Here is a 24,880-nt window from a genome sequence, read left to right as displayed (position 1 = left end):
ACATTAACAGTTGTGATTTCTGGTTCTATGCGTACATACGTGTTTCCAAATCTCTTTGATTAAAAATGAAACGTATAAACATTTTTTTAAAATATCGAAGCAAATAATTAAAGAGAAAAACATTAGGTGTGGTCTAGGGTTAACTTCCTGTACAGATTCTTGCTAACAAATAAAACTGGGATGAAAAGTTTCTGTATTATTACTTAAGGTATACATGTTAACATCATCCACGTTTAAACTGGATTTTCTTGTTAAGTGAAAATTTTAACAAAAAACAATACTGCAGCTGTTACCACACAATTAAAAAAAGACTGAGCAATTCACATAAATCTGCAAGCAAGGCTGTAAAGTTCAGGAGAGACAAGTGATATTTTGTGGACTACTAAATGAAACATGGCAACTCTAGCTGATCAACCTCTTGATAAACCTATGTACATTTGCCCAACTATAAAAGAAACTCTAATGTTTCTAATATCTAAGAACCCAACTGTGCATAATTATGAAAGACATTCACATTCACACTCACACACAGCATGAAGTAATCAATATGATTCAACAAAATACAAGCATGTTCATGAAGTCATGACAAAGAAACAAAAAACAAAGCGCAATATATACCTTGGACATGCACACCAGTCAAACTCATTATCTCAGGGAATTCCAGATCAAGGATCATGTAGACCTGGCTAAAACACTGATAACTGAAAACCATACTGTTGATGGGAACTGAGTCAGCGATAATACCTGAATATCTGACATAAACTATAGTGATGAAATGGTTTCAGTTTACTCAAACAATACACAAAATCACCTTTCCTATTTTTGGATCTCTTCTAAATTATTTTCACAATGCTGTTTGGGGAAGCAATCACTTCACAAATGAACCTCCATCCACAAGTGATGTGAAATAGGTTAATTCCTTTGAACATTTTCTTTTTGTCATTTTTGCTGAAATTTGCCATTCTGGTACATGTACTTCTCAGTATTTTGTTACTTCTTGATCTCCCATGACCCACATTGATAGCCAGGCCTCTCATCACATAAACATGAATGCTTTTATCATCTGAGGTTTGTCACAATAAACCCACCTTATGCATCAATACATTTCACAATTCTTACATCATAATACATTATGTACAGCTATACCTAATTTTGGTGGAAATTTCAACTCAATGTGAATGACATCCAGTCGACCATGTCATGTTCCACTTGCATGGCTGCTAAATCTTTGCCTGCCCGTATACTATGGTATTATGCCAGCAGATTTTGAATTTGATTGCAGTCAGTATGCAACTGAAAACAAACTGAGTACTTAGTACATGTGTTAACATTTTACAAATATGTTCTGAAGTATTATTACAAATTCATTCATCCTAGAACTCAAGTGTTTCTGTCAGTTGTTAAGAGGCTGAGTACTCTCCAACAGGCAACAAGGTTTGTTGTCTTACCTCACTCATGAATATCGCTTTCTGATTGGCTAAACACTATCATTTTCAATGTACCCCGCTTACAGGCGATGTATTATTTTCAATGTACACCGCTGGGAATTCCGAACTGTTCTGATGCTTCATGGTAGTACTTTTTGTACCTCGAATAACATTGAACCACTCGTCAAGCGCAGAAATTACCAATGTTTTGTGATTGAAATTTGATGTAAGGGAGATAACTCTAAATCTGTTTACCTTGTGTCGTCTGCAAAATGGTGATTCACCTTGCATTCAACAGAAGTGCTTCAAACAGTTCAAAATTAAAATTCAGGTGTTCGGTAAGATAAATATGTTGTTCACTGGTCCCTCGGGGTCCATGGGCTCCGAGCGGGCTAGGGGAACATAACCAAACCTCGAAGATACATGAGCCCATGGCCCCCTCGCGACCAGTGAACAACTCATAATGTCCCTTGCCTCGAACAGAAGGGCACTACAGTGTGACTGGAAAATTTCCACTTTAGTTAAAACATATTCTTAATAGTGTAATTCAAAACAGATTCTATCAGTATCATAATCAGTTTTTTGACAAAGTTAATGTCACATACTGAACAACCTAGTGCCTCCTTTCACAAAGCACTAAGGTTACTATAGTCATTTAAGTTACCTTAGTGCAGTCTTAAAGGATGGGAGTTAAGGTTAACTTTAGTAAAGGTTATTTCATGAAAGGAGCCCCAAGATGGGTTTACAAACCCTCTTAGTCTGCCTGTGAAAGAGACACACTACTCTCCAACGACCCCATACAGCAGTGTGTGACTTTCAACAACTGATAAATTACTGATTTATTTTACTACAACTTGTAGGATCAAGTAGCACATATTGAAAAACATTTCATTCACAAATGTTAAATAACGAAGTCATGACAAAAACATCCTAACAAAAGATACTTCAATATTTCTCTGTCCAAGGGCTTGTTTGCTAGATACCTGATGTATAGTCTGGTTCATAATTATTGAGAATTTTTCTTCTTACTTTGAGCTATCCTAACACCTCAACTGATTCACTGATACTTAAAACTAGGTAATGGTATAAGGGAGGTAACTCATCTTGGCCTACTGAGTATAGTACAATTAGAGTTACCTCCCCTGAATTTGTACCAGACGTCATTTTCCTCAGCACTGTCAACAATGTCTGCTGAAGATAAAAGAAGGTTGATTTTTGAGTTGTGTAATCAAGGAATTGATGATGTAAATACATTGGCAGAGAGAACAGGAACCCCTCTTTCTACTGTGTATAGGATTAGGAAGAATTTTAAAGAGGGAAAGGATTTTGGGCACCAGAAAGGAGCAGGGAGACCCTGAAAACTGGACTTCTCAGATCGCGTCCGGCTGGGAATTTTAGCATCTAAAAAGCAAAGGGCAAGCATCTCCAACATCAGGTATGAATTGATAGAAAGGGGATCAACAGTTGTATCAAAATCTACAGTTAGAAGAAATTTGATTGATCTTGGATGGGAGAAAAAGACTGGAATTCCTTCTCCTCTCATGAAACAAGAACATAAAGACAGGCGTGTTGAGTGGTGTTTGGCACATGAAAACTTTGACTGGGAAAATGTGATTTTTACTGATGAAAGCTCAATATGGGTATATCCCAATAATGTGAAAATATGGACAAAGTCTGCGTCAGCACCGTTGTATCGACGACCTAAATACAGCCCAAAGTTTCATGTATGGGGAGGGATATCCTTATTAGGAACGACCCCGCTGGGTGTGTTTGAGGGAAATCTGACAAGTCAACGCTACACTAACATATTAGATAATTTTCTCCTTCCAAGTGCACATGTGTTTTATGGAAATGACTGGATTTTGCAGCAAGATAATGATCCTAAACACACCGCAAAACATGCCAAGCAGTGGTTTCAGGAGAAAAATGTGACTGAAGTACCATTTCCTGCATATAGTCCTGACTTAAATCCCATTGAGAACATTTGGGGGATGATGAAGGAATGTGTGAATCAAAAGGGGTTGACAAAAATTGAAGACATGAAGAGAGAAGTGGTCCGATACTGGGACAGCATAACTCACGAGACACTAACCTCTCTGATAGGAAGTATGCCTACCCGTCTTAGACTGTGCCGTGAAGCTCAAGGAGACTTGATAAAATATTAAATTGTTACCTACACAACATGAAAAGGTCAGTTCACTTTCACAATACATTCAATTTTATCTGATTTGTTCTCGTTTAATAATATGAAATGCTTTAGCTATTCTCAATAATTTTGAACCATACTGTATTAATAACTATTAAACCGATGTCACTGTTATATAAACACAGGAATTTGTGTACAATTGATGGCAACCTTTATGTGTGTTGCAAGTAACCAGTGTGAGTGATCTCCCTTTATCTAGCTCCTACGGATGAGTAACTCCATCCACTACTACTTGTTCAGTGAGATCATCACAAAGTAATCATGTGTTGCCCTTTTCCTGGTGTTGAGAGGAAGCCATGCCCAGGTTTCTGTAAACAGCCTATGTTGGTGTAGAGAGGTGGAAATGGCCACCTTAACCAAAACAATGATCACATGACAAAGTAGAGAGTACAGTTACTGAAGGCCACAAAGACATTGATTCATTGCAAACATTACCAACATTGCACCTTATATATACATATGTATGCCAAAGACAACATAAATGAATCAAATGTTTGAAAGAATTATGGTGCCGGAACTAAATGACAAATAAAATTTCAGTACATAAATTACAGCCATTCACCTGTTCACCTGTTTCAACCTCTTCCATACACAACAACTGTACACTATAATACAAAGTCTATCACAGCTTGGCAACAATACAATATGTGGAATGTTTTAACATGATTAAATGAACTCGATGCCTTCATATTTTACATTACCAATAATCTGTTCTGGTAGTAAGATCTTACCATAGATATTAAATACTAAAATATATGATGCTACTTTTCCTCTATCTTCTTCAGATTTCAGAGCTACAATAACCAAGTCATCAGTACCAGGAACAAATTTGAAAGAGGAAAAACCATGTGTTGGACTCTCTTGTCCAATCCGTGTCACTTTAATTTCTTGAAAGCTTTCATCAGCTGAGATCAACATGTTAGTGGCTCGTCTCTCATCAGACACTTCATCATATTTTTCCTTACTCGCTCTGCGGGGCAGGAAAAACCAGCGGTTGTGGATGTCACTCCAAACTCCTGATTCATGGATCATGTACCCTAAAACAATAAATTATGACATTTGAAAGTTCTTTGAATAGTACTTCACTCATACCATTTAAAGAAATATCAAACTTTTAACAATTTCATACCAGTACACAAGTGCTTATCAAGGGAGTATCACACTAAGTAGGAGATGCTGCTGACATTACCAGGTTAACAAGTAAGAGAATAATGCCACACACAAATCATCACAATAATGATCAGACTGAAATGAGTACTCTCACATCCCTCGTAATAGGCTCAGGCCTCTAAATTATTAACTCTGAACTAATTATCCTCTAAACAGGCATTCATAGTAATATATCAGGTGATATTTCATAAATGAAAATTAGCAATAACATGAGCCCAATAGCCTAACTAATTCTGTCAATGTTACAGTTATACTATGACCTGGTAGTACATTTTGCAGAACAGTGCTGCACATTAAAACTATTGATTCTTTCTTAGTTAATACTGGAATCTCACTAGTTCACAGGAGGAATATACATTGTATAAGGGATACTCTTCATAACAACCATCGGCTGCACCAAGAAATAATAGCCTAGCTTGGCAAGGCTACAGCCTCTGGTACTTCTGTTGGGTTGAATCCCATCTGGGATTCAAGCCCAATAAAAACTGTACATTAAGAAAGTGTAATCCCAAATAGATATTTGTTGCACATGATGACTTTCTAAACAGCATTGTGTTTTCATAGTCAGTTCACAGTGGTTAACTCCCTTGACTTGAGAAGATGAACTGTACATCCATTCATCAACATTTATCAAGATACCATAATGAACTTTTTCAATTTATATGGGTTCTTATATCATCTAGATGTTTGTTGCACATAAATGTGTTCTGGTGTTGCAATGTGTACCTGGTAAGAGCGTTCCAGTAGCAGCTCTGAGAGCATTGTATTTTTCATGCCAGTCATGATGCTGTACGTCTCCCAGAACACCAACAGACTTGACCCACTGTGGATCTAGGCTCTTGACTTCTCCAGTAGTGGTGGTCCATTCTTTTCCCAGGCCACCTACATACAGCCTCTTATTCTTTACGGCAGCCCATTCACACTTGAAGCCTGTTAAAATACCAAGCACATAATCAGCCAAATTCAGCCAACAGTTTGACAAATACTTTTAGTTCCACTTACACAAAACATTTCATGCTCACTTATTCTACTTATTTTACACATACTTACTGTGTGAGCTCAATGTCTGGACTGAGGTCAAATATTCGACTTCACCAACAGAAATATTATCCACTGGCAAATAACAGCTAGCTCATTGCGTTTTAGTGATTCGTGACACAGCTTTGAATTACTATTTTGTATATCAGGAGGAAAGACATAGGATTCTCTGAGAAGACCAGATATGCTGTGTATATGGGTAAAATATGCATAAAAAATATTTAATTGTGCATAAAAAAATAATTGTTCCATACCAATTAAGCATGTAAAATGATAAGATATGTAAAAAGTTTCTAAAATATGCATACGGAATATACTTATAAAAATTGCTTGCATGATTAAAAAAAAAGACATCTGTTGGTATCAAGTTGTACTGTCAGTTCAGGATAAGTGATTTTTTATGAAATCATTTTCATTATATTTTAGTTGGTTTTGGTTTGTTATGACATGAGGCAATACATACTGGCTTAGTTAACTTACTCAATGACATACTTAGGTGAAATACAATGGGTACAGTACCCACGTGAGCTAAATCTTATCTGGAGCTCTGTTTCTAAACGAGGGTAGGATTTTGATTATAACCATGTGAGCATGGTGACACTGTCATGGTGACAATACATTTATCAAAAGAGAGTTCAAATTAACTTACAGGCTAAACTGATGTAACATCCTAGTGCATATATCATGTAGTTGCCTTTTTGATGACTATTTAGGTTCACTTTCATCATCAGATATCTCTGCTACATCCTTATTTTGCTGTCTGATACACAAAGAGTAACACCTTAAATTGAGTTAAACTAAAACATGTCAAAAGTGGCCAGATAATAAGGTGATAGTGTACCTTGGTACCCTGTATATAATCAAGTCTCTGACAGACAATCCAGTGAAAGATATTATCTGACATGCTGTTGGGCTGACATGGACATAATCAACCAAGCCTGATATCATGATCCCTGCTATTAGACTCTCATATACAACAGTGCTTGGAACTTGTTATAGAATATGAAAGCCAAGTCTCAATGTTCTGAATAATGAGTAAGAGATAAAGTAAAACGTTTAGAGCACCTTTATTATGTTTTCCATTTCCATCTGAAAGTACAACCCAAGGCACAACTTCATGTCTGTCAGTCACATCATAGATGACTCCAGTTCTGTCATCAACAGAATACAACTTCTGATTGAATGTCACTAATTCTGATAACTCCATACCACGTCCGCCTTGAGACAATGTAGAAGTTATGACCACAGGTTGGTTCAGTTTCACACTGACATGTCGGTTATCATGGCTTATGGTAAAGTTGCCAGTTCTGAAATAACTGAACCATGTGTCTTTCTTATCTTTACTTTTGGAGTCTGTATCAAGATCTGTTATAAGACCAATAGAATATGTCATTCCATGTTCTGTCCTTGTTGGTGCTGTCAATGGATATTTTGAAAAATAAAATTTATCTGAATAAACCTCGTCACATTTCGCAGCCACAGGAGCAGGTCGGGGAATAAACACTATAAACAACACAAAAATAGCTGTTGAAAAAAGCGCAGCATATATGACAGTTCGTGTTTTCAGGTGCAATCGAGCATTGCCCACCCTGTAAGGTGTGGGTCTTCGAATAGCTTTCATCCACTCGTGCACAGTGGACGGGTAACCTGAAGAAATCATATCTTCTTCGTAGTCATCAACTGGCAGACTCATCGATACTGTTGATAACCATGACAGTATTACAACGTTGTATGCCGACGTGGCCGCACGTTTTCACACACAGTCGATGGCCAGTCCTCCATTTTATAACGTCTCAGCTCCGCAGAAAACATTGTTTACGATATGTTTATTCATTAAAGCTATATTGATCGGTGAATAAAAGGCAGGGAGATAAGTTTCAAGAATACCTCATATAAATTTTCATATCATATTTTATAAATAAATCGGGCATTCGACCTTCACCTTAATACAGTCAGTGCTGAGCTCCTGAATACAGAACCCACGTGGGGGAAAATGGACTTAAAGAAAGCTAAGGTAGGGACTCTAACTTGGTAATATGTTTGATCGCCTGTTACAATCTGCATAGGGACAGTAGTGCGTGAGAAGTCTAGGGTATGTGGATAGAATATCTGGTCGAATCATATGGACCATATACGAATTTCGACCAGTTCAAAATCTGCTGAAATAATATATTGTCATTTGGAAAGAAAGGTTTCGAATGTACACCACTTTCAACGAGTAACAGTTTGATCATACCTGCCCTAAAACTCCATAAATATCATTTTAAACAGAGAATCAACCCAAATGACAGCCAGTTGCCAAAATTTAAAAAAGTTGTAGCCGAACGTTCACCAAATTAAGTACCAGAAAGAAGTGAAAACTACCCTAGAAGTAGAAATTAGAATCATTTCTCATAAACACATAAGAACCTGGGTTCGATTCCCCACGTAGCTACTTACTACAAGCTGATAGTAGCATTAGTTATCATGCACTTTAGTTATAGTTCCTCTGCTCTCCAAAAGTACCATCCAAACTTAACCAGAGTTACACTGGACAACCTTGGAAGACATTGACATTTATTGAGAATTATATTATGGTGTAACAGCACTATTGTAATATGTATTGGTTTACCTGGCAACTGAGCTGTTTTATTGGTCTGCTCTCCTAAGACTTGAACATGGCCTTCATTTTCATGTTAAATCTTAATGCACAGATAAGTAAACACTTGCAATGCAGAGTTTTAGTTTCAACTACCTGAATATTTAGCATTGTTCATTACTTTCATTTATTATCATTATGTAATGTGTGTGTGCTTTGTTTTTCAGGTGCGGAAAGCAGTGGCTGCACTGTTTAGTTTACTCAAGAAGAATAAGAAGTCAAAGTTTATTGATGAAGCAGAGAAAATACATTTGCAGTTTACTTTCAAGAAAGTCCCAAATGTCAAGAACAAAACACTACATTTGTAAGTGTAGGATCTCTTCTCGTGGGTTTAAATCCATACCTTAGAACATTAGTGTCTCACCCAATATAACTGTTCTGAAGGATTTAACTACTGTGGCAAAGAATCTTCCTCAAATTTGTTGGAATATAGTGGTAACCATGGTAACAGGGATTCATGCGTAAATTAAGCAATATTTTATCAAATGATGCAAATATTTTAATTTGCATGTGTACCTGGGATGCACAACAAGAAATTTGCTCAAGTAAAAACAGAAAATGACTTTGTCAGTGAAGATATAAAAATTGTAATTAGACAAGATTATTTACGTTTCAAGTTCAAAATTTACTTTAGCTAGGCATTGCATTATATGCAAGGATTAAAGGGGTACTGATGCAGAGCGATTAATGTTTCTCGCCAGCAGTCTAATCACAAAACCAAGCTGCAAGTTGGTCAGTACCCGCTCCCTAGACCGTAATGGACACAGGGACTGATCTACTATCCATGTTAGCAGAATTTCTTCACCCTATACAATGAGAAGGGTAGTTGTCCATCACAGGCCATTATTTGAAGGCATCCCAGGTATTCCTTGTCTGATTGTAGTAAAGTAGCCTAGCAGTGTAGTTTTTTCCTACTACCTGGATGGTAAAGTGATGGTATTGATCATATCCCTGTGTTTTTTACCACAATATTTAACCATGCCATGTACGAAATATGTCTTCAGGCACATAGCAACCCATTCGTTTCATATAAGTCCGGTAGATTGCCAAGCTTTATGGTTTGATAGTATTGAGAGCTGGTCCACCTTTCATAGCAAAAATTATCTGTAAGTTTAGGTAGCTATGCCCCTGGTCTATTATCTATGATAATAAAAACACACATTTGATATATTTGAATCTGTAAACTGATAACAACAACTTTAACCTTGGTAGAAACATCTGAAAAAACTGATAATACCTACTTACCTGAGTGCACAGTAAATGCTTATTGTTATATGTATTTCTTTATGCAACAACAAAGTTCCTTTGGTATTCTCAAAACAATTTCAGCTCATAAGTGTTTTCAGGATTACAGCGATTACTTGTCCCTTGCTGTAACATTGGTGGTGTAAACCTACATGTTATGTGTCATTTTTCACTTGATGGTCCGTTAATGAATTTATAACAGGTATAATTAGTGATAACACCACTCTACAAAGGTTCCTTTTTTGGCATTTCTGCTGTCTGGAGTAAATACAGACCCCCTAAGTAACTGAAGGAGTTATGGCAAATTTGGAGGAATTGCATCTCAAATGTAAACAGACGCAGCCCCTCGTGAAACAATTGCAGCGATATCGGTAGTTTAACAGTAATAACATAAACACAAAGACCCTGTTGGAAACAATGTCGGTAATACTTGAAACACGCTTGGGCATCTTTGGAGATTTCCTGGCTTCGTTCCATAATTTGTCGGTTGCGTCCTTAAACTCATACATCAAAACATGGCGTTACTGGAAGGAGCACCTGTCTCAGTGAGTTTTGTTTTTAATTTCTACTGTTTTCATTTTTATAATTATCCATCTTTGACCACCTGTGTTGAATGCGGTTAGGTATGAGGTGTTGTTGCAGCTATAGAATATTTTTTAAGGAAAGGATCGTCACTACAGAAGAGCGTCATAAGTCATGCCCCCGGAGGTTGTTTACGTCTGAACATTGGAAGTATCCGGGGGCATGACTTATGACGCTCTTTTGCAGTGTCGACCTTTTCCTAAAATAATAATCTATAGCTGCGACAACACCTCAAACCTAAACGCATTCAACACTGGTGGTCAAAGATGGATAATTATAAAAATGGAAACAGTAGAAACTAAAACAAAACTCACTGACACCACTGTGAGTAGACACAATATGATTGTGATTTCTGTGAATAATTCAGATAGAAGTTATGATTATCAACATCTGCCAGTTGTCTTATCGTCTGACTTGGGCATTCACTATTCATTACTGTTTATGGTTTTTGTAAGAATAATTACAGACAATTGATTATGAAATTTTGCAATTGATTGTTGCAGTGGGAAAGAGTAACGAATGAATTTTCAGTTATAATCTTGTGTTCAAACTACTGACTAGTTTATTTCACTGTATGAGTTAGCTCGAAATACATCTTCATGATACATGTAAAACTTCAAACTGTTTCGGTTTTTTTCCAAAAGTTCAAAGCAAACTCTAGTGACTCACTTTGATCAAACTGACTCAGTGTTTTAAGTTGTGACAAGTCATTTTGAGTCATGGTCATTGAGAGCAAAGTGGATCACTGTCAGGTAACTGTAAAACACCAATAGTAATGGTCTCACTCAGTTTACCTGTGAGTTTTACGTTATCACCCCACTTTTTAAAATATTTTACATAAGGCAGTCTAGATAATAATATGTGTTTGTGTTTACATTGTAGGAATTTGCCACACTCCTTAAAGAGAGATACTGTGGATGTATGTTTGTTTGTGAAAGACTTGAACAAGAAGAAGCGAGACTTTGATCCTTCTATCCACCATTACAAGGAACTGCTTGACAAACATGACATCAGCTTTGTTACAGAGGTATTTGACACGTTTTGGATTTCCAGGTTTCTGTAGTTACAAGGGCGATGGGAGGGATAGCTTGGAATCACACATTGCTTTATTACATTGCTTTTGTTAGTGTTTGTCTACCTTATTGTATGGAATCTTTTCACAAGTCCATTTTCACAATAGTTCTGTCACTCATATTTCGTACAATAGAACTAATCAGAGCTTGTGCCTGTTATGTATGGATAGCTTTAATGTTATTGTTTTTGCCCATGTTGGATGCATGATGTTGCTGCCTTGCTGGAACACTGCTATAAGCAGTGTAAACTATTCTCAGATCTCAGTATAGTTTATGTTGGCATAGTTACATGAATATTTGCCAATATTACTTATGTTGTGCAATGTTAAAATTAACATTAAATCTCACTGCAGATGGTACTCTATTCATGCAGTTGACTTCAACATATTTAACAGCATGTTCTTCTGTACAGGTTATTCCATTGAAGTGTTTGAAAACAGACTACAAACCATATGAAGCAAAGAGGATACTCTCTGACCGGTTTGATGTCTATTTAGCAGACAAATGCATCATTCGGCTATTACCAGACTATCTTGGCAAGGCCTTCTATGGGAGGAAGAGGTAAGAACTCGAAGCCCTCTGTAATGGGGACAAATGTAAGGGATGAGAGGTAGCTGACCCAAATGGGTCCACATGTCACAAATGAAGTGAGCAGTGCAACACTTAAGTGTCAGATCCTATGCTTTGGAGTTACTATGGCTGTATAGTGTATGCTTAACTCTACAACAAATATCTTTACTGGAGGATGACTGCTATCATTGATGGCCAGTGATATTGTTTTGTCATGCTCTGTATTCATGAATGTTTATAGTAATCACGAATAGCATAGTTTCTGATGCACATTAATTCATCTATCTTCAGCATTGGGGAGAGGTTTATTCCATGTGCAAGATAAACTGGGAGTTAATTAGCAGCTCAGTCAGAAAATGATTGCAGTTGTCAGTCACTCTCAGACAAAGGATAGACATAGTTAATCATCAATGTGTCGTGCCAAATTTGTTCTTCTCTAAGGTCTGTTCATCACCTTCATTAGAAATTAATTGCCATTAGTTATACACACTAGACAATGTTTCAAAGTGCATGCTGTGAGGATGTTTGTGCTTGTCTTGTATAGACTGATAACTGGATCATGTAACCACAGTGCAAACTAAATATTTATATCTCTTGGATAGGTAACCTGATTGTGTGGCAGTCGTTTGAAGGTTACACTGTTGAACACCATTTGAAGTATAGTTCCTGTGTGACATTTTTTTACATTACTATCCATTAGTGGTGTTCCAGTTAATTGAAATAATCAATTATTGGGTGCAGCGACGGAGCAATCAATCACACTTTCTTATAGGACACATGCGATTTTAAACTGTTGTTTTAGTGTTTGAAATGCTTGATAAAGGAGCATATCTTAGAAGTTGTCGGGGCCTGAAAACATGTTTCAGTTTTCTTGATGAAAAGGCGTGACTAACTATTTCTTGAAGACACCGGAACTTTATATTCTGAATTTCATATGACAGTCATCACTTGAAAGTAGCAAGATGTATCATTTTACACTGGATGTGATTTTTGCAAATGCAATTTGTACAGTTTCTAATTAAAACAAAAAACAATAACAGAGATTTTTTTTTTTCTTACACTTGTCTTCAATAACAACCTGAATAGGAAAATCTGAAAAATGATGCTAAACCAATTTCTTTCGATGATGTTCGTTGGCAATGACCGAATAATCAATGTGAAATGTCAACCAATTCCCAACTTTACTATCCATGGTGATAAGTGTGCAATTGGATGAAAACCTTCTATTTTGGTCTTTTATACTGAAACATATGCAGTATCTTGTATGGGATGGAACTTACAATTCATTAAATAAATATTTTCATCATTGTTCAAAAGGAAGGTTTCTTTCAGTCAAATATTTACAAGTTCAGTATGCTGCAACTTCTCCAAGAATTCCTTTCGACAGAGTTACTGACATGGTATATTATAAATCCCTTTTTGGCTGTGTTGAGAGTGAGTGTTTTTCAGATGCACATTAATTCACCTTTTTCCAGCATTGGGGACAGGTTTATTCCATGTGCAAGACAAAATGGGAGTTAATTAGCAGCTCAGTCAGAAAATGGCTGCAGTTGTCAGTCACTCTCACACAAAACTTCATGCATCACGAGTGTCAGCCTGTGTTATCAGATTTAATCATGTGTTATAATGACTGTTGAACCATACTGCATCATATGATTATAATATCTGAGCCTTATTCCTACTATTGCAATGCAGGGTGTGATACAAGACAGTCTGCAAGTGAAGTTATTAGTCCCTCCTGGATTGTTTGCCTTTGTTAGTGGTATTTTGATTTACTAACAGTTATGGGACAGAGAATTGCTTCTTACCTAGTCTTTATTCACATGTATAAACAGGGAAATTAAACGTAATTTAAGATTGTCTTGATACAGATTTGTTTCATTTGTCTTAAAGGTCACATGCAACCAAAAAATCAAACATAATTAAAATACATGTATCACTTATTCATGGCATATAATATACATTGCTGCTTTTAAAAAACAAATAAACACAATTATAAGCGTACAATCGCGATTCAAAAGTGCAATATTTTGTACTTTGGCTTACTTCCCCCGAAACGAAGCCCTCGGGAGACCGAACCCAGTCATAGCGGGTGGATATGCATTCAAGTGTAACGACGGCTTCCGATTGGCTGTTTCATTTGCTGATATGCTGAGGGTTCATTGTGTGTACAGAAAGATGATCTGTTTGATGGGCATTTTAGTCACAAGAAAGTAAGATTCTTTATGGATAACAACTTCTTTTTGTGTACTTGATGCGTCGTTTCAGTATGGATTCATTTACTGTTGTCAAACAAAATCATATACACGAAAAGAAGCCATTATCCATGAAGAATGTATATAGAGATGTTGGGTTTGGAAAATACATGTTCTCTTAATTTGCACTCGATCCAATAAAAAATCATGTCAGTAGAGATAGTAAACTACTGCGTGGTTGGAATCTGTCATTCGTCCAAGTACAAAGCAGGACTTGAAACTGACAAGAGTTTGCACCAGTTTCCGTCAGATCCAGTCATCCGAAAAAAATGAATGTAGTTTGTTTGCAACCCACAGACATAAAAACGTCATGTGTATCACACGTGCCTAATTACATAATGTGGCAGACACGGGACTCGGGTGCACGAGTCATAAATCAACTTATTTTCTTTATGTCGTATAGTCTGATAGGTGTTAAGTTCAAATTGCACGTGGTCAATGACTGAAGCTGTGTATTGCATGTTGTCTTTAGCAGACAGACATATAGGTGTGAATAAACCAGACATTGAGCTTTCTCTGTGACAGAGACTGCTTACCACAATTAGCAAGTTGTTTTACGTAACGAGTAGATTAATTACTTGTTTGTGTACACAACCAAGATTAGACTACTGCTCACGACCTCGGACGCTGGGCATGCATACTGTTTCATGCTCCGCGAAACTATTCACTGCGCATGCGTTATGGACGCAGCGCAACACAGCAGTTGAAACCAGTTTTCCCCCCAGCGCTGGGGGGAATTTAGTGAAACGTTTGAACTCCGATTTCGCGGGCTTTTTTTTCATCGCGTTTTTTTCAACTTTATAGGTTGAATTGGCATTTTTTATGATTTGTTTCGGTAAGTGCATACCGAGAGGTACCAGAATCTGCAAACTTGTGTTTTACGTTGCATGTGACCTTTAAGTTCCTTTCAGATGTAGGTGTTCCTTTAGAATATTAATGTATTCAGTATTTAAAATGCACATTCATTCATCTCATTGTTTTATTGTAGGACTGAGATTTATTCTATGTGCAAGATTAATTGAGAGTTAGCAGCTCAGTTTTCAGTCACTCTTCAACAGGCTCTCCTCCAAACCAAATGCTTCTTTATGATAATGCCTCATTCTCGCGAGCACTTCTTATGTTCTGGGATACAGTCTTTGTGAAGTCAGTTAGCAGGCTCAGAGGTAACACTTTTGTGGTAACGTGCAAATGTGTCATGTATGAATATTTATCATTTCTTCTCTCTTTCTTTTGCAAGTTTTTTCTGTGTGCCAAATTAATTGAAGATTGTGGGTGGAAAATGGTTGCATTTGGCAGGACATCCTATTTTTCAGTTGGTTGTGTCTAAACCTTTTGAAAGCGGTTATAAATCAAATTGCACTGATTCGCTGTCACATTGATTCTTAGGTTTAGAGCTAAACACTAGCCCACTAGCCCACAAGCCCAGGGCTAGTGCACATTTCCCAAATTCCCCATAACAAGGCATTTTGTATGTGCTGTGGTTAGTAAACATTTGGAGTTAAACTCTGATGATCTTGTCCTGTTCCTGAATAGTGTCCTGTTTCTTAATGAGTAATCCAGTGTCTACCTAACCGACACATGCCCTTGTAAACATTGTCATGAAAGCACATTAATTCATCTCTCTTCTGGTATAGGACTGAGGTTTATTCCATGTGCAAGATAAACAGAGAGTTAATTAGCAGCTTGGCTAGAAAATGGCTCTGGTTGTCAGTCACTCTTTGACAGAATAGGCATAGTGGTATCTCTGGCAAAAGTCCAGCATACTTTGTACTAGTGAAGCCCCATCTGGATATGTTTGATTGGATGTGCAATGGTGTAAAACCGAGCTTACTCACTGACTGATACTTTTATCAACACAAATGTTTTACTAGGTTATTGAAAGCAATAGTTATGGAACTTTTCTGAAATGAAATGCCAGCCAAGCCATACTACACAGGGTCAGTGTTTCTGATCAGTTGGCCATCAGTGCCTGCTGCAGCGTGCAGGCTTTAACATCTACAGGCCCTGAATGAAATAAGCAAGTCCATTTTGTTAAAGGCAAACCAATAAAAACATAAGAGACTGCATTGTACACAGTTTCACCCTGTTTCTACAAAATCAGTATGCGAACCCAATGGCATTTTTATTTGTTATGAGTGGTGTTTACAAACATATATGCAAAGCGCTGAAATACCAGGAAGTGAAACTCTAGTTATTGTAACATGAGGGATCATGCATGATTCCTGGGCCTTTATAAAGGGAAACCTCAAGGGGAAAGATACCAGTTGTGAATAACAACTTGATTATTTCAAACGCTTCACAGGGTGTTCTTTTCTCTGTTAGTATCCGACTGCTTGTTCCAAACATGGTGGCTGTCCAACATGTGAAGATAACATTGTTGACTGAAGCTGACTAGTTGTTTGACCCTCTATTCCAGGCTGCCGATTGGTGTGAACATGAGTGCCAGTGATCTGAAGAAGGAGCTGCTGCAAGCCCTGGACAATTCTCACTGCTACATCAGTGGACGAGGGCCGTGCAGGTGAGTGTAACAGTTTAAGGAACAGTGTGTCTCAACCTGATAGCCGGGCGGGTGGCCCATAAATGTTGCCTGCCCATCTTGAAAGTTGCCTGCCTGCCCACCTATAAGTAACCCTCTCTTTGATTGGTTCTTATTGAACCATGTTTCTACAGATGTCCAATCATAGCGTAGCTTACTAAGCCAGTCAGTTCTGCTATCTTCACTGGCTGAAGAGGTGTTCATGTGTAATTATGGAATATGCTCGTAGGTTTCATTCATCTTTCTTAAATCAAAATATGACATGACAATTAAAATGGAATGATCATCCTCAGAGCAAACTGAAAGTAGGTCAACCTTAAAAATTTCAGCCAGACAATCGGGCTGGTGGAGAAAATTTCCAGGCAGCCTGACTCAAAACTTACAGGCCACGGGCAGTCGGGCAGGCCATTATTTCGATCACTGCTTGTCAGTTTTAGAAGAGACAGAAACTACTTCAGCTTGTTTTTATTTCTTATTAACTATACATTCGTTAGGAAAATGACGTGAAATAAGACAATTCAAGGAGAAAAAAAACAATTGCAAAAGTATAGCAAGAGTTGGGGACAATAGGCTATCACTGTTGCAGTAGTATGTTGCATCACAGTAGTCTCCCCCTCAGTAGTTGCCCCTAATTGTAATGCACCAGTATTTATCAGGGTTTTTTCTGCTGTTCACTCATACATTTTCACAATGTGTGACATGTGATAAAAATATTTTTTGTCCTCTTCTTATAATTTGCCAGGACTTGTTGAGAATTGATGAGAACCTTGGCTGGAATTAGTCTGCTGTAGCTGGTTCTATAGTGAGATGAAACAACACACAATGATCAGCTGATGATGACAACCAAATTTGTTCAAGATATTACATTGCTTTTTATGCCCATTTCTCTTCAAACCATGTTCTTAATTTCTCTCAGAAGGCCTGTTTGGCTTTGTAAACATTTTCTCCCGCTAATACATTTGGCATGTATCATCATAGCGTGTTATTTTTTTTTGTTATTTCTGTGTATTTAGTGTAAGTTTTTAATAAGAAGTATTTCTGCAGATGTTTTGATGTTTCTGTCAGTATTGTTGATTACATATATCACCATTATGAGCTATAGTGCAATGACAATCGTAACTTCCTAACCAAGGTCAAGCTCCCTTTTTACCCTCTCTGAAATTCATCGTGGAAATAAGGTCACAGGGTAGAATAGGCCTTCAGCAACCTATGCTTGCCATAAAAGGTGACTGTGCTTGTCGTAAGAGGTGACTAATGGGATTGGGTGGTCAGGCTCACTGACTCGGTTGACAAATGTCAATGGTTCCCAATTGCGCAGATCAGCGCTCTTGTTTTTGATCACTGGATTGTCTGGTCCAGACTCCATTATTTACAGAGCGCCGCCATATAGCTGGAATATTGCAATATTGCTGAGTGCGGCATAAAACTAAACCCACTCACTCACACTAAATTCATAACATACAATATTAATTCCTGTTACGATTGTTTTTATCATCTACCAGTTTTGAAAAGTAATACCTACCCTGACAATCATTTTTAAGACTGTGTGATTTACAATTACTATCTTATCTTACAGCATGTGCACAGTTGCTCATTCTGAGATGAAGGCAGAACATGTAGTAGACAATGTTATTGCAGCAGCCAATCAGATTGCTACAGGTATTCCAGGAGGACCTGTCAACATTAAGAACATTTACATCAAGACTGAAGGTTCAATGTCAATTCCCCTGTTTTTCAGCACAGGTAATGTTTATTATTTTTACATGTTTGTTAAAGTCATCATTCATCAATATGCTCTAGTATGTGTGTTAAATGTTTCTGTGTCCGGTGATCAACTAGCAACCATGATTGTCCTTATCCTGTCTTTCATTCTTGTATCAGGTTTGTTATTTTTTTATCACACTGTACCATGTCACTAGCTTGATGTCTTAAAAAGTACACATAAAATAACTTCAGTCATGAATACACAAAATTTATGATTGGCATGCTTTGTATGCCCCTCTGACAAGTGTATATTGCCATGGCTCCAATGCCATGAATACACAATGCTTTTTAGAAACTGGTCAGATGCAACATGTTATATTTGGGATTACATTTTCTCTGTACTTTGCTGAGAAAATGTAATCCCAAATATACAAAAATGGAACTTTAACAGTCATCATCTTGCAAATGATAGAAAAAGGACAAGTGAGCAGGATACTTGACTGTTGTCTGACGAAAAGTAAATATATTCAATGTAGTGACGTATACACTGTAAATTGGCATTTTATTTTCAGATGATGGTGATGTTGTTTTGCCACGCCAGGAGAGAAAGGTGGAAGACAATGATTCAGAGGAAATTACAACTATTCATGGGGCCAAGGTCAAGGTCTCTCGATTTGGGGATGTCAAGATCATTCAAGAGAAGCGAGTAGCAGAAGATGAAGATCTTGATCTTGACAGTCTTACTGCTAAGAAAAAGTTCAAATCAGCTCAAGCAAAAACTTCAAAAAAATCTAGTATGGCTCCATCAAAATCAAAGAGTGTAGCACTGAAGCAAAAGACTTTGAAATCTGGCATCAAGCAACCAAAGAAGTCGAAGAAACAGAAAACCAAATCTTGAACTGATTCTCTTAAAAAAAAAATGGGATTAAATTTCTGTACATAGCTTTTATCTTTGGAATTGTCTCTTAAATTGATCAATGGGGAAGTCAAGTGGTTAAGGCATTTGCTCATAATGCTGAAGACCCAGGATCGATTTCCCATACAGAGCTCCAGATAATCTATTTGCCACTCTATCATACCCATACATTTGAAACTAAGTGGGTATTTCTACTTTCAAGTGGCTATCTATACTTTTAAATACCCACCATGTTTTTTAATCTGGGTATTCATTTCAAATAAGAATAACAGGTGCAACCTTTTTATTCAATTATCAAATAAAACAAAATCCTCCCAACAATGCTAAATGATAGTTGATAGTCAATACAGCATTATCCACTTGTGCTGTGAGAAATAATATGTGCCTTAGTCTACATCTGTTTTGGTGTAAAGCAAGACCCCAAAGATGGATATTAAATGATGTAACAGTCATGTTTTCTCACTAACAGTTATTTGTTTTCTGGGGGTTGTTTTTAAAAAACTTCCCATTGTGTTGTTTCACTTTCAAACCCTGAATGGCTAATGTTACAAGTTCATTAAAAATATCACCGGCAATAGGATGGATTGTGAAACACAACACTTGCCTGTTAATACATCTAGTAGTCCTCTAATGAAGTATTTTTCTGTTGCAAGCGTAAAAAATATATTTTACTTTGAGCATGTTGAAACTTTTTGCTATGCTTGCTCACCATTATCGATTAGTTTACTAAAGGAGAACAACTACTTGATTGGTCGCTTTTAATAGATAGGCCTCAACTGGGATGTTATATATGTTGCACATCAGGATTAATAAGCTTTTTAATCGTGAATATGTAGAGATGGAAAAATTTTACGTTCAGTAGGCTTGAACTGATACGATTCGCAATGTGATTTTGATGTCTTGGGTAAATATGCATTATTATTTTGACAAAGCATAAATGTAAATATTTAGTGTTTTTTCATACGCTGGCATTTATTTTTCTCACATGTTTCAACTTTTCTATTGCGTAATTTACTTAAATATGCAGCTTATCTGGAGCTCTGCCATATTTGTACACTGGGTGAGGCCGATGTGTCAGCCATCATACAGCTGACTATTGCTAAAAGCAGCAAAAAGTCTTGACTACCTCACTGTATCTTAAACACTGTACAGTACACTGCTGTGTACTGACATAATTGCAATAGTTTAGACACAGGGTTGGTTTAGGACTGACATAGAAGATGATATTGCTAGGTTATTACTTGCTGAAACTGGTAGGTAACTGGTCTAGGCATCTGGAGGGATTAAAAGACTGGCAGAAATAATGTTAGAGAATGGAGAAAAGGCAATCTTTGTTAATTCAAGCAACCTTTATGGATTGATTTGCATTTGAATCCGCAGATTTGCAGAAAATTGCCATCCTTGTATCTATGGCCAAAGTCAAACATTCTGATTGTTGTTTTGAATTCCTGAGCAGGTCATGTGCCTTTCCCTGGAGTGTTCAGATAAAGGGGCATAATCTTGTCAAAATCATAAAAGATGTTGGTCCATTTTATAACCCGTAACATGTTTCTAGGGGGTGCAAATTTGTCTTTTTGGGGCCAGATCATATAAAAAGTTCAGTGTCTCTTCAACAAACTTTGCACACAGGTCGATATGTTACCATTGCAGGATGATATTGATGACTGTGTCTTCTTGTTGAGATAGGTTCTGGAATTGGTGTGCAAAGTGGCCTAGGTTTGTGTAAAGCTTGAAATACTTGACCAGTGCCTCAACAGCCTTCATTTTCATACTTAAAAACTATATGGACTGAAATGCAAGCATCCAGTCTTTTCACTCTTGCAACAAAAATGGTGGTGTGATCTTGGCCACCCCCTTCAGGAAAATTAATGACAATATCATTGAGACTATGATGTTTTTGTCATGGCAATATAATGAGATATAAACAATCACATTTGTTTAGATCAGTGCTTCATGACTGCTTGAAGGAATTCACCTTGTTCCAACTTTGAGATTTTTTACTACAAGATGCGAGTGCTCAACATTCCTGTGGCTGATGGGTAGCGCAGTGGTTAAAGCATTCACTCATCATGCTGAAGGCCTGGGTTCAAGTCTCCATTGAGTACAATGTGTGAAGCCCATTTCTGGTTTACCGACCGTGTTTGTTTGATGTTGGGAAAGATGTTAGGTTTCAAGGCCTGTGCATGATCAGTGCAGTTATGAGTAGATGACAATTATTCACAAATTATGAACAACTGATGGCAAAGAGGACATCTGTATCACATCATTACACAAAGCAAGACCTTATTTAGGTGGAAAACCGAAGTAGTATCCCTTATTACATGTCATGGATCCTTTTCTGGAAAATAACAAACATGGACTTTTACAAATGTTTATTTGCAAAGTTGACATTTCAACAGCAAATTCATCTCCTGGAAAACCAACTTGTAAAGTCCTCTTTGTCTACAAAGTGCACCATGCATTGCAAAAATATGCAGAATTTATCACTTGTGATTAAAGAAAACTGAAACTGCACGACATACCAATTAACAGGAAGCAGTATCTTGTACCTGCCATATGTATATCATGCTAACAGATACAATGCTTTTATCAGCTGTCAGTTTCAAAGTTTTGATTGTGCAATCAACGTCATAAAATAAACTAAACTAACAATTTTTGTCTACAAATATGTCATACTTATTTACATCACATACAAAATGTGCACGTTAAATTTTTCTATCAGTTTCCATTACGGGAATTTATGAATATAAATAATGAACAGGAACACAGATTCACAGGGATGCATTTCAATAGACTTTATAGCCATATCTAACCTTATGATAACTGTACACTTTTAGACTTAGTGACAACACTGAATGTGACAACTTTTCACTGTTTGTGTTTTGTTTCTGCAGTCTTGGCACTATATGTATATATTCCTTATTTTGTGCCCTGACAGCTGGGTATATGGGTCACGCATCTTTATAACTCCAGATCCCAGATAGGATTAATGTACACAATGTACTTTACACAAACAAGTTCCACGATGATGTCATCAAGTGTCTGCACAACCATATATATGCTTGTTCCTGTCACACACTATGTTGTTTAAATTATTTGGGCAGATATCCAGTATTTCACAATTGTAGAACAATACAAAATCGTAAGAGGATCCATAAGCAAAATACTAAAAGAAAGAGTCTTAGAACAATCTTATTGACTTTTAATCCACACTATTAACATTACCACAGACACTGCAGTTCGAACTAATATCTTGAAAACCAAAACTGCACCATGTAATAACAGTGTATGAAATAAGCCAAACAAATAGCAGATATTCAACTATTTAACCAGACCAGACACCAAGAATTTATTCAGATGTTTGGAGCATCTAAAATTTGCACCAGACAGTTGGGCTTGCTGGTTGTAAATGTAGACTGTCAGAAATCTACCCCATCTCTGGTGGTCGGATGAGGCCTTATTTCATACACTGGTAATAAGTCCTTAGTTTTCTTCACATGCACACATAAAAATATATGCATTAGGAAAAATAAAAGCCAGACAATAACATGCAACATTTATGACATCTAACTACAGTACCATATTTACATAAACAGAATTTTAGCGTTACTGAAACCATGTTCTACACATTTGTGTGAAAAAAACATTTACATTTGATTTAAAATGGAATGAGTCTATCAGTTCCTCAATTTAAGATGATATTTGTATTATTTCTTGCACATATGACAAATAGAACAACTCATCCTTCATATAGACTGGGCTGACACATTTTGCTCAGGGTCCATCAGGTTCTACGAACAGGTTATCAGAACATCCCACAGTGAGGCTTCACATGACTGACTGGAATGAGATTGTTGGGTTTCAAAACAACTGTAGCTCACCCAACTCTCCTAAAGGAAAACAGTTAAATAAACTTTGATTTGTTTCTTTATATCAAAGTGGAAGCAATTGGGATTCCACACATCTTTCTATCATGATGATAAATACCTACAGATATATTCCTGATATGACAATGCAATATATTTTGCAAGGTAAAAAAAGTTAAAATTGCAAAATGTGAAAGAAATGGTGGGAAAATATCTGTCATACAGCCTGGGTGGTTTGGAGAGAGAAATGGCAAAGACTGGTACAACTGAGTCACAAGAATAATAACAATTGTATAGAAACATGACATTTTGCAAAAGCTGATAAATGAAATGGTATACTGTGCTCAGGATAATGACTAGTATGACATACTAAAACAAAGGCTTGGTAAAAACACAAAGCTGGTGGTGAAAAGAATGAAGTGTTATATTGCCATAGCAGTTTTCATCATTTCCTTTGCAGCACTGGAAGTGGGTAAATTTCTTCTTACACTGAGTAAGATATTGAAGAAACTGCTTGGGTGAGAACTGATGTCTCTACAAAAATAAAACATCAAGATCTGGAAACTTGAGCAATAGGCTCAATTGTTCATCAGACTCCTGAAGAGAAAAGCCAGAAAGGAAATCTCTGAACACATTCTAGAGGCCCCTTGCTATAATCATTCCAAACTTTCTGTACCATAAGCCATGTAGTATCAGAGATGTGAAGGTCAACCATGGATGGAAAATGTAAACAGACAACCAGATAAAGAAAGACACTCAAAGACATAAGCTCGGTTCGGGTTCAGCCATGTGAGCTAACAAAAACATGTGGAAGGACTGCTACAGGTTAACAGGTTAGCATCTGACATGCAATAGTATCCTACTCTTGATTCACCAGTGATGCCAATTTGCAGTGTGTGTTATTTGTGCAGGCAAATCCATCACAATGGGCAATGACAGCTACGTGAGACTTGGTCTTTTTGGTGTCCAGCCTACCCTAAACAGTATGTTTCCCTGGCATCATATACTTCCAACATGTAACAAATGTGGGACTTGGATACAATTCTCTTCCAGTATCACAACACTGGTCTTGAAACGGGATTACTGAAATATTCCTTTGTTCTATAGATGGCACTTTTAAAAAAAATATACATGTATCTATTGTGACATGTGACCAGTGGGAAAGTTGGGTTGAAAGCTGTCATGCAGTTGCATGTAGCTGAATGGAGACAGACATTACTGATTATGGGCATAAGAGATTTGGCTGTTATTTATTTATTTATTTATTTATTTATTTATTTATTTATTTATTTATTTATTTATTTATTTATTTATTTATTTATTTTTTTACTTATTTATTTGTAATGTAATTCATCTGAACATTACTGAGGGAAGAAAGATGGTTAAAGAGTGGTGTATGACTACAAAATCTGTAACTTAAAATGACCATAGTGTCATGTCCTGGCTGGAAGATTTCATGTGATTTAGCAGATGGGTTATATGTAACAGACATTTTTTGTAATTACCATTTGTCCACACAATCAGTTTAGTTTGGCAGTACAAAAGATTACCTTGCCTCTGATATTTCAAACTACATTCTTCCTGGGGCTTTACTGTCATGACCAACACCAATTTCATGACTATCAGTATAGATGACAATGAATGTTGTGATGGT

The 24,880-nt window shown here is 36.9% G+C and overlaps 2 protein-coding genes across 2 annotated transcripts; one reads left to right on the top strand and one right to left on the bottom strand.

Moving 5' to 3' along the window:
- Positions 1–3,566: 3,566 nt before the first annotated feature.
- LOC137283736 (soluble calcium-activated nucleotidase 1-like) lies at positions 3,567–7,607 on the bottom strand. The gene is made up of 3 exons (XM_067815403.1): positions 6,907–7,607; positions 5,530–5,733; positions 3,567–4,670 (listed from the first exon to the last, which is right to left on the bottom strand). The coding sequence occupies exons 1-3, from the start codon at positions 7,532–7,534 to the stop codon at positions 4,300–4,302; spliced, it is 1,203 nt and encodes a 400-aa protein (XP_067671504.1). The 5' UTR covers positions 7,535–7,607; the 3' UTR covers positions 3,567–4,299.
- Positions 7,608–7,792: 185 nt separating this feature from the next.
- Positions 7,793–21,895, top strand: LOC137284354 (ribosomal L1 domain-containing protein 1-like). The gene is made up of 7 exons (XM_067816132.1): positions 7,793–7,855; positions 8,647–8,783; positions 11,189–11,333; positions 11,792–11,940; positions 16,621–16,722; positions 18,317–18,483; positions 19,017–21,895. Exons 1-7 carry the CDS (start codon positions 7,835–7,837, stop codon positions 19,340–19,342), a joined length of 1,047 nt encoding a protein of 348 aa, XP_067672233.1. The 5' UTR covers positions 7,793–7,834; the 3' UTR covers positions 19,343–21,895.
- Positions 21,896–24,880: the final 2,985 nt, after the last annotated feature.

This window comes from Haliotis asinina, chromosome 5 (assembly GCF_037392515.1).
Source record: "Haliotis asinina isolate JCU_RB_2024 chromosome 5, JCU_Hal_asi_v2, whole genome shotgun sequence".
Classification (NCBI taxonomy): Eukaryota; Metazoa; Mollusca; class Gastropoda; order Lepetellida; family Haliotidae; genus Haliotis; species Haliotis asinina.
Note: the sequence above shows the minus strand (reverse complement) of the source record. Positions and strands in the feature narration are given on the sequence as shown.